The sequence below is a fragment of the Microtus ochrogaster genome, chromosome 21 (genome assembly GCF_000317375.1).
Source record: "Microtus ochrogaster isolate Prairie Vole_2 chromosome 21, MicOch1.0, whole genome shotgun sequence".
In the NCBI taxonomy this organism is placed as follows: domain Eukaryota; kingdom Metazoa; phylum Chordata; class Mammalia; order Rodentia; family Cricetidae; genus Microtus; species Microtus ochrogaster.
The window spans coordinates 19563444-19580615 of record NC_022022.1 but is presented as its reverse complement, the minus strand read 5'-3'; the positions used below and the strand labels follow the sequence as shown (position 1 = coordinate 19580615).

Below are 17172 nucleotides of genomic sequence, written 5' to 3'. Positions count from 1 at the left end.
AGGCCCAGAGAAACAGAAAAAATCCAATTCTGAAAATCCTATAGACTTGGTCACCTGTTACCGAAGATCAGGCTGCCAACTACTGTCGTCTCAAAGAAACATTTCTTAATCTGTTTTGAGATAATCAGCCTTCAGGAGACCATGGGCAATTGAATCAGCAGCATCAGTGACCAAAGTGCATAAGGAGAAAGGGCATTGTGTGCTGGGATCAACGACCAACCCATTCACAACCTCTCTTTGGAGCTCACAGAGGACGCTCGCTGTAAAGGCAGGCACAGGTACAATGCAGAAGGAAGAGAGACTAGCCTGGCATTTTACAAGCTCGCTGCTCTCTGCCTCTCAGCCAGATGGGCTGTGGGGGTGTGCGCCACCTCCAAATGTCTCATAGAACCCTTTCCACAGACTTTTGTTGCATTTTTCACCTCTCTTGAAAAAAAAAAAAAGCCAGAACGTGTAGAAAAGTAAAAGCGGCTAACTCAAGTGATAGAACTGTTTTTCTTTCTTCTGCAAGCCATTTTAGCAGCAGCACGTAATACAATCACATCCTCTCCAAAAGGAAAAAGGTTTTAAAATCCATATTACTGTGCGGCAATCTCTTCTTCCGTTTATCAGTATAATTACTAGGGGCCGGGTGGCGAGCTCAGAGGGCAAAGTGCCTGCGGGACGACCTGACGGCCTGAGCTCAGCTCCCAAATAGTGATATAAAGGCTGGGAACAGCTTGTCCTCTGACCTCCACACAGGTGCCAGGGTACGTGAACACCCTCACGCACAAATATGTATAAGCACAAAGTAAATCATTTTTAAATATATTACTTTGGTGGAACAGTTTACAAATGACTTTGATGTCTGCATAGTACTGTTTTATAGAAATATCTCAAAATGTACTTAGTTCAGCGGGTACATATTTATACTGTTTGAAACTTATGCATGTCTTTGCTTTTGAGAATTGCTAAAGCAGACTTGATGGAGAGCTCGCCCGGTCAAGCCAGCTCTCATACAGATAGATGCCTGTGTTTCTCATGCTAGATCGGGTTGGAGCGTACCTAGCAGTCTGTTTGAAAGTACTTCCTTCCACTTGGCGTCTCTGCCTGGCAAAGCCATTTACCAGGGAACTCTGCTGTATAGGCTGGGTTCTATCATGGAATTGTCCTAAAAAGCAGCTCTTCAAAACAAAAGTGCAGCAGTATCTGGTAAGCAGTAAGTGAGACATTCTCTGATAGTCAAGGATTTGCTAGTGGGCAATGATTTAATATTATCCGTGTATACGCATAGACAGGTAGACCTATGCTTTTAAAGATGTTTGTTTCTACACAGGGTTAGTTTGGCCACTTAAGAATAACAAACACAAACTCCAAAGAAGCTCTGGACAAATGAATGATTAACCTGGCTCAACTATGACCAATGATTATGAGCAGACTATATCTCAAACTTGCTCAGAGAAGTTAAGAACACAGAGGCTGATGCTGAGGCTAGCAGACTCTAGCAATCACCCTGATTATCTGAACAATAAAATGTTCACCTTAGCCCTTTCCCCCTGTGTAAGCGATAACAAAACTCCCAACGGTGGATTCCTGTTTAGCTGGGGTGTGAGAATGGCTTGGAAGAAGGAGGGATGGATGCAGAAAGAGGAATAGGCACATAGGACCACCCATGGGAAAAACTCCCAATTGGATGTCTGTGATGTCCAACTCTTTAAAAAAATTATTTATTATTACATCGTGTGTGAATGCTCACATGTGCGTGTGTGTGTGTGTGTGTCTGTGTGTTCATGGAGTGTGTGTGGGGGTCAGAGGTCAACTTTTAGGAGCTGGTTCTCTCCTTCCACCACGGGAATTACAGGGCGAATTCAGATTGGCAGGCCTGTGTGACAAACTCTTGTATCCCCTGAGCCACCTCACTGCCCCCCCCCTTTATAGGTGGCAGAAGATACAGAACATTTTATTTTCACTCTGTAAAATTAAGATAATCGTCTAAAGTCAAGGAAGATGGCACAGGTGGTATCTGTAGCTGCTGCTTGTGGCCCCACAGTTCACAGTGAACTGCTGGAGGAGGCAGGTGGTTAGCCTGTTCTGCTGTGCTGGCTTAGTGATGAGAGGAGTGTGGACTTTGAGCACCATTCACATCCTCCCTCTGCTTCTTTGATGCTACGTTGCTTTTTAATTAGTCACCTGCTCTTGCTTACATTGCTTCTCCGTCTAAGAATGGGATCAAAAATCTACCCCAATGTGTTTGTAGAGGACAGAAAGGGTTGGCACACAGGTCCTGCTCACTAATGCCTTCAGCCCCCTTCAGTCTGTTCTGTCATTGCCTAGGACCATGGGGAAAGCCCACTTGAGGCACGATGCTACCTGATGGTTGTACTGAATGCACGGACCGGATGTAGCTCTTGGTGGCCAAGGCGCAGGATCCAGGGGAAAGGATGCTTAGCCATACTGGTGACAGTATAGATCACAAGGACTCTTGCCTGTCTGGGGAGCAACACTATCTTCCTCATACACTTGATGGCCTCATTCTCATCAGAACTGGTACCTTTTTTTTTTTTTTGAAGTGTCTGCAAACCAGGCAGCAGGAAAGACTTAGGGCTAAGTCAGGCACCAGCTCTGCCTTGCATTTTTGCCTCTTATGAGAGCATCATCGAGTTTTCCTTCCCCTTTAAGACCATTTGGGAATCACTACTGTCTGGCAAGGAGCAGACTGCATCCCCTGGGGGATATCTCTATCCCCAGCCCTTCTCTTCCCCAGGACTTCTTCCCAACAACTATTCCTTTAGGTCTGACAGTGAACATTGAACTTTAGACGCTCCATAGTGGTGACTACTGGGCTTCCTAGGCCACCCAAATTGCTCCTATTTAAGAATCTAGCATATTTGTATAACCAGAGTTTTAGGGCAAAATCCCCTGCTCCAGGAACTCCAGCAGGTTATGTTCAGCCTCATGTCCCAGTATACTAATTAAAGAGGCAAGGAGTGATGAAAAGCAGAGAGAGGAGATTTAATTAATACACATTGGGAAGAACAGGTGTCTATCAACTTCGTCTTCAAGGTTCTGAGATGAGCTTTAGGTTTAAACTGAAGAAGAGCTGGGGCAAGAAGCAAGAATCCTGTACCATTCATTCGATTCTGTCTCAACTCTGGTTCTGCAGGTGGGTCCTCTGTCAGCTTTAGGAGAAGCATCTGATTTATATAAGACGGTGACTTCTGTTCCAGAATGTAGCCTCTGCATCCCCATCACCAAGGGCTGCTTTCTACCTTGGCTGTGATCTACCTTGCCTGCAAGATATTGGTACTCCTGGAATCCAAGATAACAGTGGGTTTACCAGGATGACTCTTTGTGCTTTCAGCCTTGAAAGGGGTGCGCTCAGTTAGGAGTCACTGGGTTTTAGACAGATTATTGAGGTTTTCGTGATTATCATGCGTAGAGTCAAAGGGAAGAGTGACCCAAAGTCAAGGAGGAAGACAGACGTGCTAGGTTTTCATGAGGTTGACCTTCTCTGTGCAGGCTCATATGATCTTAGCCAAGCAGGGCCAGTGTGCCTGCTATATTAGGATGTATTTAGGTGATAAGTCAGAAAGAGCACTCTGCTTCGCCCTCTACCCTCAGACACTAGGAACAATTTGATGGATCGCTAGTATGCAAACACACATCAGATAAAATGCCAGCTTTCCTTTTGCCCCTCTTGACTCTTGACTCCCCCATGGGAGGCTTACCAGCTCGTTCTCCTTTGAGTTCAGTGACCTCCAAGGACGCGAGCCAGGAGGAAGAGTACTGCGAGCAGAGCTAATCTCTCAAGGTTCCAGTTCAGTGATTGCAGATAAGGCAGGAAGCTCCAGAAGCAAGGACTGTCACGCCATCTCTACCCCATGTGGATGGACCACTTTTGCTGTGGATAAAAATCCACACAGAGACCGAACAAAGTTTTCAGGGAGTTTGCTATTTAAATTACTAGAAGCCTCTTTAATAAAAGATGCTTTTAATCATTGGATCGTACACAACTACTGAACCGATCTGTCTCAGTTTCTCTCTCACACACCCTGCCTCCCGCTCTCACTCCCGTCTGTGGATCGCAACTAATTAGATAAAGAGGCCATTTCTTAGATCAGTGGTTTTAACTGATTAAGATATTAAGCTTTAATATGTAACCAATCTAAAATTGCCTCAGAATAACCTAAGGGCTTGCTGATGTGGATTGCTCAGTCTTCTCCTTGGTAGATGGGCACCAAAAGCCAAGAATTGTCCACTGGTGGGACTGGAGAGATGCTCAGCGGTTAAGAGCACTGAGTTCCCAGCACCCAGCCACAGGATAGCTCGCAATCATCTGCAATTCCAGCTCCAGATGATTCCTGACACCTCATTCTGCAGGCACTGCACACATCTGGTGCCCAGATATTCGTGCAGGCAGAGCATCCCTGCACTCGGGCAGAAGTGAATGTAACCCCTTCATGCAGAATTACTGTGAAGATTCAACAGACCTCCCAAGGTAGAAGACAGAGTTCAGTCTTGGCTTAACTCACTATGTTTATAGCCTCCAAATTTTAGCTACTTAAGCCTAAAAAATTTCCAATTGAACCCTGGGATTGGTTTCACAGTCATCATGATGATGGTAATTGATAATAATAATAATAATAACAATAATAGTAATAATAATAATAACAACAAATCTACTTAGTCACTATTAATTGTATTTTCTGCTCTAAGCATGTAATTGATTGTGTTTCTACCCTTCAAATGCCTTGGATCAGTTAGCTAGCTCAGCAAGTAAAGCACTGTTGGCTGAGCTGTTGATTTCAAGATCTATGTGGGGGGAGGGGACAATTGACTCCCACAACTTGTCATCTGACCTCATGGCATGGCATGAGATGACGGCCCAGCGAGGTCATGTGTGATCTTGTAGGAATCTGTTTTGCAGGTGAGGAGCCCTATCACGCTCCCCTCATCTCCAGGTTCAGGCCGCAGCACGCATGGCAATCAATCTTTTTGGAGCCACACCCACACAATAAATAAATGCAATAAAAACATCAACAGCAGCAAAATGTTCATAAAATATCTACTTATGAGGACTGAACAGCACTTAAACTTTTCTTGAAGTCTTAGGCCTGGGAGCCGCAGGGCGTGAAAGGATCCCGCTTGTTCACACGGCGGCTCTGAACGGAAATGGGAAAGTAGAGAAAGAACAATTTCCTAGCCTGACTGGCACTCCAAGTTCAGTACTGAAAAATAAGGTTATTATTTTATCAAATATCCTATTCATGAAAACCACACAACTCTCGCCTCAAAAGGAATAAAGAGAGTTTATTTTTGAGCCAAATTGGAGTGACCATAACCCAGGAAACCCCAGGTCACCCCGTTCTGATGTGGAAACAGTTTCATAGAGTTTTTACAGTAACAGAACAAAGATGGCTATAAATCAAGGCATTTGAAACGCGCTCTGGTCCTGTCACTACTTCTGGTCCACCTAGGAATCCACTCAGGCTACAGAAGAGGTTTGCTTCTAGTGTCCTCAGCTGTGGCAAAATGGCGGCCTGATTGCTGGCTGAATTCCGGTGAGATCAATGACTGTAGACAAAAGGCTGTGATTCTTCAACCAGGTGCCTCAATGGGCTGTATCACAGGTGAGACAAGAGGCTGAGAGAGTCCTTTGACGGCTGGAGAATCCGTGAGCCTCCAACACTCCCCTCAAAAGGTCCCCTTGTGTGACTCCCCTGAGACGCTCTTTGATCATTTCTCTGACTCTGGCATCACGCTCTGGGAACTGTTTCTCTTCGTGCTTGCATCATGAATGGTGAACTTGTATCTTAGCGGGGTGGTTTCTAGGGAAGCTGGAAGGGGCTGCTAGTGGGAGCAGAGACCTTAGGAAACGGCTGAAGAAAGTCCTGCCATTTCTCAAAGCTACTCACGAAGGACGAACGGTGACAGAATGTGAGCCGTGGCTCAGGGCAGTGAGTCAGGACTTGGCAAGGTTGAACACTATCCTGAGTATTCAATCGGACCACTTCATTAGAATTTTTTTGTTGCAAATAACTTTATTTTCATTCCATGCCTATTTCCTGAGATTTTGATTTAGACGAATGGCATCCTCTCCTAACCCCCCATCTTTTAGCTGAGTGTAGCTTAAAACCAGACAACTCTCTCTGCAAGTTCGGGGTTTCTGGTGGCTTACTGTCGCGTTCCTTACAGACAGAAAGTCATGGCATGACATTCCTATGTATTAAACGTGGGGACCAGAATTCCTGTTTGCTGGGAAACAAACAGCTAATCACGGGACTATGCATTAAGGAAGTTTTCTAATGCTTCTTATTTGTACAGAAAGGGTTGCAGGAGTGGGATCGGGAGTAAAAGAGAACTTGAGGTCTGACTATTCACAAGGAGAAAATCTTGGCAGCGTCATCACTGGACCAAGGGCAATAAACAAAGCTTTAAGTTTCCATAAAAATTAATAGAAAAATGAATTTTTCATTACTTTCAGAAATTTACATTTGGATTTTTTTCTTATTTAGTCACCAAAAATATTTGAAGAAGCAGTTTTTAATTATCCTTTAACGCCAGTTGCTACTTCTTTAAATACAAATGAAATTCTGGCGCCCTCTCATGGTCAGAAGTTTTAAGTAGTCTTTTATGTGTACTGGCACTATTTCTTCAGGTGAGCTGTTTTCTGACCAGTGAAGAGTGAAAAGGGCTTGCCTAAAGGTACCAAAATAAAATAAAATTCCAGTATCCATACCACAATGTCTTTTATTCCAGAAACACCAATGGGTGTCAGAAGTCCCTTGAGGCCCTACATTAACCTTTATCAGGAGAACTAAATTAAGGAAACCTATCCATAAAACCCAAACCAAAGCAAAGCCTCCTGAGGGCCGTGTTTATAATGCTCCTAGATAGTGATTTGACCCATGAAGTCTGGGCGTGGGATTTCTAAAATCTCGCATTAAAAAGGAGCCGGCTGTAGTGTTAACAGTGGCTGTGAAGCTACAATTCTGGGCCCCTCTCAGGTCCAAGCTTTCTGGCAAGAAGGAAACACCCAAGTTTTAGCTCCCTGTGTATACCAGGTTGGTAACAATCCCATCACCCCCCACAATGCTGTTATGGCAGGAAACGTGACCCTCCAACTGGCAGCCCAGGACATTACCAATAAAATGACACTTACTGAAGAGTCGATTTACCTGAATAGTTATCAAACTTCAGTGTAAAATTCTCTGAAACTAACTGGACTGGCTTTCCCGGCGTCAAGCCCACGTTCGGCATCGTTTCCTGACCCTTAAAACCCAAGGCGCCCTCATGAAGAGACCACATTCGGTTCTTGTTCATTCATTTTATTTTTACAGCACTGCAAAATGAGGAAACACCTGATGTGTGATCACTTCGCACAGTGAAAACCACCTTGACCGTGTCTGATGTCACAGGGATGGGGGGGTGGGGGGGTGAGGAGGTGCCCACCTGCTCTTCTGGAGGGCGACCCACCCTCTCCCAGAAGGATCCTCGGGAATGGTTTCCGGTGTGGTGAGAGGAAAGGAAAACCAGCCTGCCAATCATTTAAATGACTTCACAACAGGACATAATTTACATAGTAACTCTTTTATGCTAGTATAAAAATAGTGCCCGAAACTATATATTTGTTCAGATATATTGAAAAGGCATAAGAATACAAACAGATATCAACAGTGGTGCGTGATGGTTCATTAGGGTTCTTAAACAGCAATAGAAATTTCTATTTTCAGCTATTTACATCCGTTTCAACAACACTCAAGACATGTCTACACAGGCTTGTTGGTAAGAATGAGGAGGGGTGAGGTAAGCTTTAATACTTCCTTCTTTGTTCTCCGTGAGAGGGCAGAAGGGGTCCATGAGAACTCTGACCCCCGTCTCCCTGATTGAAATATGGAAACATGATCTACATCATGGAAGACAGGACGTCTTACACAAGGCATTCTTCAAGCTATCAGCAAGTAAGCAGACCCGTGCTGACAGGAAGACAGGATGTTCACAGGCATACTAAGAAATTTTGGATAAAAGTGCATAGTGTGTATGTGACAGATGAGGAGGAAAGGGATGGGATGTCCTCCACGTTTGCATGTGAAGCTGGAGGAATGAGAAACGATGCTCCTAGTCATTTTCTGCACAGCCCGCGAGCTCCGTGGAGTTACTGCTCTGTCTCGCCCGCTGAGCGCGGTTCCTAACATATGGAGAGGATTTAGTGGGCTGATGCATGGTTGATGCGGAGTAAGTAAGTTTTGTCAACTTATCTGAAACTGCTGTTTACAGGAGAGCAAGGGAGCACTTTGTCTTTTCTCATCTTAAATCAGGTTAAAGAAAAGGTCTCGCTGCTTACGTGCTATGGATAAGGAGTGTAATCTAGAGAAAAACACAGATAATTTGGAAATGTAATAGGTGCCAAGCCTCACGCGCCTGCAACATTCTGGGAGTAAAGGCACTTGACTGGTAGGCAAAACTTGTCTGGGATTCCAGTTCCTCCAAGAAAGCAATGCTACTAGTACATTCATCTTCACCCTTGTCTCCAGGCTGCTAACAGAAACTCTTCTTTGCAATTAATCCACAGTGACGAAGCAGCATCCTGGGGAGCCAGGTCTGTGTGGAGCGGATTAAATGTACTTGCTTTCCATCTAAGGAACTCAGCCTGAGAAGTGACCTGCGGGATGAGGTCATGTCTCTACTTCAATACCCCGTTTCCGACAGTGGTCTCAGAGGCCCATGAGGAAGGCTTAGGAGCTAGCTGCCTCCTGTGACATTTCCCTGGAACACAGGCTTTGTCCAAACCTGACTACATTAGGAACACAGCTTCCTTAGGTGCAGAGGCTAACTGATTTATACACATTCACATAGTATCATGACTGGCAAAGGCAAATCTTCTAACCATGTAAGATCCAGAAAGCTTTCTAGGCAAGTTACCAAAACACAGATTCTTTTTCTGGCTAAATATTAAAATTAAATGTTATCATGTTATCTCACTACAGCCAGCCAAGCAATTAACCAAACAGTCTAGGACAACAACAATGTCTTGTTCGTTATGAGCAATATCAATACATGGCAGCATAAGGGAGAGATTATAATAATATAATATAATAAATATAATCCAACTTGAGAGGATACTAGAAAGGAAATATTCACATTCAGAACGAAAACTATGATTTGTGTTTTTGTACCACAGACAGAAATTCCATGTATGGAATGGTTTTCCTATAAAATAAAAACTATTTGAATAAAATAGTACTCTCTTCTGTAGGAACTGAACTATCCAGCAATGACATAGCGGAGGCATGGCATTGCTCTTTCTATTTTAATGCCTATACACGTAGGTGAAATAAACCATTGCCTAAAGCGAGTCAAACAATTTCTGCTCTGACTTCTTGCTTGTTAACACCACAGACAAATCCTTCACACATAATGTTGCCTTTAAAGATGTTCTCAGTGGTTGGCACTACACATATATATGCCCGCGTTTCAGCATAACTGCTCAGTCACGTGTGGGATTCAGTGCTAGGCGGAGAGAATGTTCTCTAAGCCTGAGTCCGCACTCAGAAGTTATGGATGCATGCATAGGTGTATATACAGTGTGCTGATATGACTATTGTTGGTGACAGTCTGTGCAATTTACACACCAGTGCATTAGAGGCAACCTTACAGATCTCATCTACGTGATATGAAACACAAACAAAATGATATTCTGAAAATACAAGTATCACAACAAAAATACAACTGGCATTGGGCAACAACTCCCTGGGTTGGCCTTCACCCATACTAAACAATGCTAGCATAACTCGCTTTGCCTTCTCGTATCTGAGTAAGAGCAAGGCCACAATAAAATATACATACACAGGATCCAAAATGAACATGGTGCGTTTTAAGCAAAGAGAAAAGGGAAAAGAAACCATTTCAATCCAAATTAATGTTAGAAACCCAGATCAAATATTTCACCCAGTTTGGGAGGAGGTGGGAAAAGGACAGAAGTTAATAAATCAAATCCCTCAATTTCTCCTCAAACATTTCTGCACATTTGGAACAGATACTCCTCCTTACTTGAGCTGCTCGGTTCGATTCACTATCTGCTCCCGAGACCGAAGGCTGCTTTTATTCCGACAGGAAGATCTCACACTGTTCCTTTGAACTTATTGTCTGAGCTCCCTGTTAGAGACAAACCTCTGATGCAACTCGTATAATTATTTTCTTTTCCTGTAGATTTGACAGAGGAATAAAGGCTAATTTTCACTTTCATACATGTGCTCATGCCCTAACTTCAGGCAAGTGGTCCTGTGACCACTTTTCTGTTGAAACTTAATTGCTGGATTAAGGCGACGAAAAGTTAAAAAGAAATTAGTTTTTGAAGTTTTCAGTATTTAAAATGCAGATTGTCAGAAAGATCTTCCATTGAGACATTTCTCTTGGCTTAAGGCTCTTCCGGGCCCTCCCATGTCTGGCACACACTCTCTCTCGTGGGAAGGTCAGTGGGGGAATCATCTGGCCCTGGGCTTTAGGTGGGGTTCTGAGATCGCGCGCTGAAGGGCTTCTGCGTGGATTGGCTGTACTGGTGTTTGCTCTGCCACACAGGCGACATGTAAGGTGAGCTGTCCCCATCACAGAAAGAGCAGACCAATTAAATACCACATTTTCTTGTTTCTCAACACCTTAATTTTGTTAAGACCCTTCAAGTTTATATTCATTTCTCCCCTAAAATCCACTTGGTCAACATTCATCTCATGATCGCTTTAAATGTCCCAGAACATTGTCAATTTGTCTCCAACCTACTTTTTGAGAAAGATTTCTAACATGTTTGAAAGACTGGTGACTCAGAAACACAAAGACGGTTATTTATAATTCCCAAGCAAAACCACGCTGAGTGTAGGAATGCCATTTACACCATTCCTATCAATGTGTTCAACGTGAAGATGATCAACCATTTTGCTTCAGTGGCAGAAAACCAAAGTAGAGAAAGTGGGTAGCAATCTCTAAGACACTTCATGCTACGCTCTCAAAAGTTGTGCAAAAACAAAATACAGCAGTGGCAAAGTGCACACAAGTACGCATGGTATATGGAACAACCCGGCCTGCCGCACCGTCAGTCTCGCTAGGCCTGGCTGCTCTCCCCATTGATGAGCGTCTTCTCCTGCTGTTCAGCAAGGGCCTGCCACTTCTGTCTGTTTTTCCTGCAGCCGTCCAGCAGGGGCAAACAGTCCTCTGAAACGTGGGTCAGGGCCTAAAAAGAGAAAGGAAAGAACTAGAAGGAACCACAGGCTTGCCACCAGGGGCCACATAAATTGTGTGAGCAGTGACATGGGCGCCATTCTCTTAAGTCCTAGGAACACACGCATGTGCACATAGGCATGTACGCACGCACATGCAGTATTTATCAAAGCTTTCCCTTAAGCTATACATCTAAGGAGGCATACTTGGGGACAAAGAGAGCACAGTGACAACCGAGGGGGCCTGAAGGAGAGGTTGAGGGGAGTATTGGTGCAGCATGTATTGCTCCTGTAGAGGGACCTGAGTTTGGTTCCCAGCAGGTGGCTCACAGCTCCTGGAGCTCCAGAGGGACCCATTGGCTCTGGCCTCTAGGGACGCCTGCGCTCGTGTGCACATACTCACACAAAGACACACGCGTGATTAAAAATAAAAATGAATCTTAAAACTGTAAACCGCTGAGCTGTGGGGGCTCATCTGTGTGGGTGCACTGTTTGTCTGGATGAAGGCTGGCTCTCTGAGGAGGCTGTGGGATCCATGCCTGTGCTTTCCCACAGATGGTTTTACGCAACGTGCTTTTTCAAAGCAAGACTTGCACAAAGGTTATTATTACCAAGTGCTGTGCATTTAGCTACAAGAACATTTGCCGGAGCTTTCTTTGTCATGGAGAAATGACAAACGCCAACAACAAGGCTTAGTAATATTTTGTGAGCATTTTATGGTCATTACAAATATCTCAGACACATGTCTGACGTGGAACTACGTGTGTTTTAGCATGGATTTCGAGAATCAGTTTTTATTAAAGGACATGAGAGCATCTTACGGCACACACACTGACATTGGTGGTTATCTCTAAATAGACGGAGAGACATCTGTCTTCCTCTCTGCTTCTCGGGACTTTGTTCTGTGGTGAGAACATACTACTTCCGTGATAAACACAAAACACCCTTTGGGATCACGTAGACTTCCCAACAGCACAAACAGTGCGTACATAAACTGCACAACAAAGTGAAATCTAGAGTGGCTTTTCTGATTATGCTGCTCTTTCTCCTTGATTTCAGGGATGGGAAAAAACAAGAGCCATGGGTATCATCAACTGAGAAGCTCTTTAGTCAACCAACAGGGCAAGTGTCTGTCAGACAAAGGAGGTCGGAGAGTGCCTAAAACCCTGCCTCCAGCAGCTTCTGAGGAAGGATTTCTTCACCAAGGAGGAAACTAGCCAAACGGACCCTGCAGACTGTGGGAAGGCAGTGCTATAGAGGTGACCTGGGTGGCCTTTTCTTCTGTTTCTTTTGATGCCTTCTGTTGTATCTCCCCTTCCTCCTCATCAGCAGGATAGTTTATTAAACCCTTTGTTGCTTGTGTGGTTTGAATAAGAAGTACCCTCAGGCTCATAAATCTGAATGCTTCGTAACCAAGGCTGACTAGGGGTGACACTATTTGAGAAGGATTAGGAGGAGGTGTGGTCTTGCTGGAGGAAGAGTGTCACTATGAGTGGGTTTTGAGGTTTCAAAAGCGCAGGACCAGGACACCCCCACCCTACCTCTCACCCCATGCATGTGGATCAGGATGTAGCTCTCAACTACTTCTCCAGTACCAAGTTTGTCTGCATCTGGCCCTGATGATAATGAACTAAACCTCCGAAACTATAAACGAGCCCCCAATTAAATGCCTTCCTTAATAAGAATTGCCTTGGTCATGGTGTCTCTTCACAGCAACAGAACTAAGACAGTGCTGGAACCATGCACTAAGAATAAGAACTGGAGACCTGGTGTGGTGGTGCATGCCTTTAATCCCAGCTCTCAGGAGGCAGAGGTTGGTGGATCCCTGTGAGTTCAAGGCCAACCTAGTCTACAAAACAAGTCTCAGGACAGCCAGTGCTATTACACAGAGAAGTCTAGTCTAGAAAATAATAACAATGATAAATTAAAAGAAAAAAAAAAGAATGAGAACTGAATTCTCCATTGGGCTTTCCACCAACTACCTATTTGGGGCAAACACTTTTTCTATGCAAGATGAACTTTACACATCCAGTTACTGAATATGCAATGTCTAGATTGGAAACTTTGTAGTTTTTGTCTGATCTTAACCTTTTATGACAACTCCATGGTAAATTTCTCAAAGAAACAAAACAAATCCATTTGAACTTTTAAAAACAAAGGCAACATCTCTTTTCTTTGCTGGGGCAAGAAGCATCTATACCAACACTTTGAATAGATGCATTTTTTTTTTACTAGAACAAAAGCTATAAAAAGCAAAAAAGGAAAACTAGCAAAAGAAGGGAAACTGGAACCCATATTCCTGCAACCTTCTGCTGTTAGTATTAAGGAAAAAAATTCTTAACAATATCCAAGCCACAGTATGACAGCGAGGAAATGCTGGGTGACTATTTTTTGTACTTAGGCTAAAATTAAACTTAAAAAAAAAATAATGCTACCACAGAGTGTGCAGGAAACATCTCCTGGAGGGCAGCACCAGCACACGCTTCTTAGTGTCCCCTAAATGAATGTCCAGCACACCCTAGGCCCGGAGCTGATATTTATAGACCGAGTGAGTCAATGCCTTTGTGAAATAGCAAATGCGGACTGTATCCCTTGTTCTGTACAGCGCCACATTCGTCAGCAGGAAGAAACAATACCAGTGATAATTATGTTTTCTGACTTAGAAGCAAAACTACATGTCTGGTGTTAATCTCTTCAATGTGCTTCAGATTCGACTCATAACATAATCTAAGTTTAGCAATCTAATATTTTTCTGTAAATACCTCATACAGCTGCAAGCAGATGGCATCTATGAACCCGACTTGCATACTTGGGATTTTATTTTTCTTCTCCCTGTTCATTAGATCCTGAAAATACACACAGACAGATCTACATTTATTCAGAGCACAGAGGAAAGGCTGGCTGTAAAAAGATGAACCAGTGGTTAGCTTAAGGAGGTAAGACAGCAACTCTGTGTGTGTGTGTGTGTGTGTGTGTGTGTGTGTGTGTGTGTATGTATTCCTAACCCTAGAAAGAAAAGTAAGAATCTAAAATTTCACATCTGTGATGTATACCTTTATATTACAAGGCTACATCAAACACTTTTAAAGTCTCCTTATGGGAATTTACCCTCACAAAATAACAGAGAGGAAGGGGCAGCAATGTGACTGTTAATCACTGTGCTGTTTACAGCAATGGATATGGCAAATATTACAGCAAAGGAAGTGCGTTAAGTTGTGGCAGTACTCATTTCATATAATTATGATCCATATACACCAAAGATTATATTAGAATAAAAGTGGCTTATTACATTAAAGTGGAGAAAACAAACTACAAGAAAATTGGCGGCACGACTTGTTAGTACTTCTTGTTTTCCTAGCTTGCTTTTGCTTTTGCAATCAGCGGGGATAATTCTTCTAAAAAGAAAGTGTTAAAAAGTAAAATGGGAACCTCATTCTCAAGGGAAGGTGTCACAGGAGTACTAAGAAGCAGCACACACTGTAGCCAAGTGTGGTCACATGCTCGGAACTCAGCCCCAAGAGGCCACGGCATGACTGAGACCAGTCTGACGGACACTGTAAGAAGCAATCTCCACAACAAGTATAGAATTTAAGAATGTGGCTTAGCAGTTCCTACCAACAAGGCCTCTTACTTACAGCAGGCTCGATGTTGAGTTCTTTTCTCTCTCTGTCTCCTTGATCGAAGAATTCTGCTGCCACGAGTTCTGCTATCTGAAACAGACAGCAGACTGGGTGTCATTCTTCAAAACCGAGACTTTGAATGAAGGTAATGGAATCTAGCAAACCGGTTGTTTCCAGCACATCAGTAGCAAGAAAACAACGAGAAACAGAAATAAGGCTGCATTTGCTTTACCAATATAGCTACAATCACGTGACCTTCTGGAACTAAGCAGGAAGTGACATGTTTCAGTTTTGCCAAGCAATACCAAGACTGCGCCCATCCATAAGAATGAATAGCAAGCTATTTATTAAGCTCCCATTTCTTTAATGTTTCTTAATAAAGCACTAATTCCTTGAGAATTTCATACAACATATTTTGATAATATTTACCCTCCACTCCTCCCCCAACTCCTCCCTTCCTTGCTTGTTTTCAAATTCATGGCTTCTTTTTTTCATTAATTGTTAAAACGTGTGTGTGTGTATGTGTGCACGTGCATGCACATGCTCAAGTGGAAACACATAGCTGCAGCTTGCTCAGTCACTACTTGTGTGTGTGTTTTCAGGGCTGACCATGTGGTGCTGGGTGTGCTCTCCCTGGCTGGGGGAGACGGTCCCTCCTGCCCCCACCACTCTTTAGTTGTCTGTAGTTCTTTTTATTTATTTATTTATTTTATTTTTTTAAATTTATTTATTTGTTAAAGATTTCTGCCTCCTCCCCTCCACCGCCTCCCATTTCCCTCCCCCTCCCCCGGTCGAGTCCCCCTCCCTCATCAGCCCAAAGAGCAATCAGGATTCCCTGACCTGTGGGAAGTCCAAGGACCAGCCACCTCCATCCAGGTCTAGTAAGGTGAGCATCCCAACTTCCTAGGCTCCCACAAAGCCAGTACGTGCAATAGGATCAAAAACCCATTGCCATTGTTCTTAAGTTCTCAATAGTCCTCATTGTCCACTAGTTGTCTGTAGTTCTTTGTGAAGGGCTGAGGCCTTGGGAGCATTCCCCCAACCATGCTATCAAGTCTATGGGTGTTGCCCTTGTTCAGCTCTTGCCTGGGCAGTTATGCTGATGAGGTTTTTATGGAGGTGGCTTCTGACATTCCTGGGAGACACAAGGTCACAGCAAACTCCATGCTCTTAAACACCTGTTTATAAAAGATGGGGGTGGGGAGCAGCATCAAATGCAGGTGGTGACAGGCTTTTGAGTTTCCTGTTATCTCTCTTTTTATCTTTCCATGCGATTCCTATTGTTGATGAACACCCTGGTTTGTTTATCTTATAGCTTTCCAGAGTCCTGATTCTGCAGACCACATTCCCATAATGCCTCTTCCTGGGTTCTTGAGGCTCAGCTGGCTGACATCCCATTTTCTCATCAGTTGGCTCCAGCTCCGGCTCCGTAGCCATGACGCTGGAGACGTCCAGTAGTGGCTACTCATATGGAGGCTGCCCCTCATTGTGTGATCCTGGTGATAATTATGGATGTTTTCTGGGGTCCATTTATTTAGGGATTTTCACAAGGGTGACAGTCAAAGTCAACATTTCTTAGATTTGTTTTATTAGCTTTAAATACCAAGAAAGTTTCCCACATCAATTATTTGGTTATGCTTCAGTGTAACTCATATTTGAGAAAGCAGGCTTCTTCTCAGCATACCCATTTTAAACCCATTTGGTTCTCAAACATCTACCAAAGGTGACAACAGAAGGTTTCATTTTTATTAATGCCTTCCTTATTTGAATTCTGAGGTTTAGACATATTTATGTATTTCAGTCCTTCTGGGTGCTCCATTTTGGCCACTGAAGGCTTCTTGGACTGGGTGTCCGTTCTCTGGACACACTCTATAGCTTTCTGGGTACTTCTTTGCTTTGAGTATAACAAGGCTGTCTATGCTCATCTTCTTGCTTTGTAGTTCATGTCTTGATGGGTCATGGATGCTCCACACTGAGTCAATTAGAGGCCTTGCTAAACATTATACATTCTAAGTCCACCCATATTCATGAACATTTTGTGACTTCATCTTCTTTAGAGCTGACAGAATTCCAGTCTGTACTGGTACCATATTTTCACCACCTGTTCATCTGGTGAGAGACTAGGTTGGTTCCAATCCTTTGCTACAGTGAGTGAGGCAACAACATCTCCGTGACAGAGGACAGAGGCCTGTGAACGTGGGCCCAGGAGGTCACATGGGAGGATGTGTAATATGGGAGCTCTGCTTTCAAGCTTTGGAGAAACCCCCAAACTGACGTCCACAATGGATGTGTTAACCTGCACCCCCACCAGTGACGAACAATGGCTCCCTGTTCGCCATATTGTCTCCAACATTTGTTGTCAA

At 43.7% G+C, this 17172-nt stretch overlaps 1 protein-coding gene across 1 annotated transcript in view; it reads right to left on the bottom strand.

Annotated features, from left to right (window-relative positions):
* Nucleotides 1-7291: 7291 nt before the first annotated feature.
* The window catches only part of Pde5a (phosphodiesterase 5A), a 125695-nt gene continuing 115814 nt past the window's right edge, over nt 7292-17172 (bottom strand). Inside the window, exons 19-21 of the mRNA XM_026783945.1 lie at nt 14825-14899; nt 13952-14035; nt 7292-11203 (exon numbers count right to left, since the gene is read on the bottom strand). Of these exons, the coding sequence (XP_026639746.1) occupies nt 11075-11203; nt 13952-14035; nt 14825-14899 (288 nt within the window). The 3' untranslated portion in view covers nt 7292-11074. The remainder of the gene's footprint in view (nt 11204-13951; nt 14036-14824; nt 14900-17172) is intronic.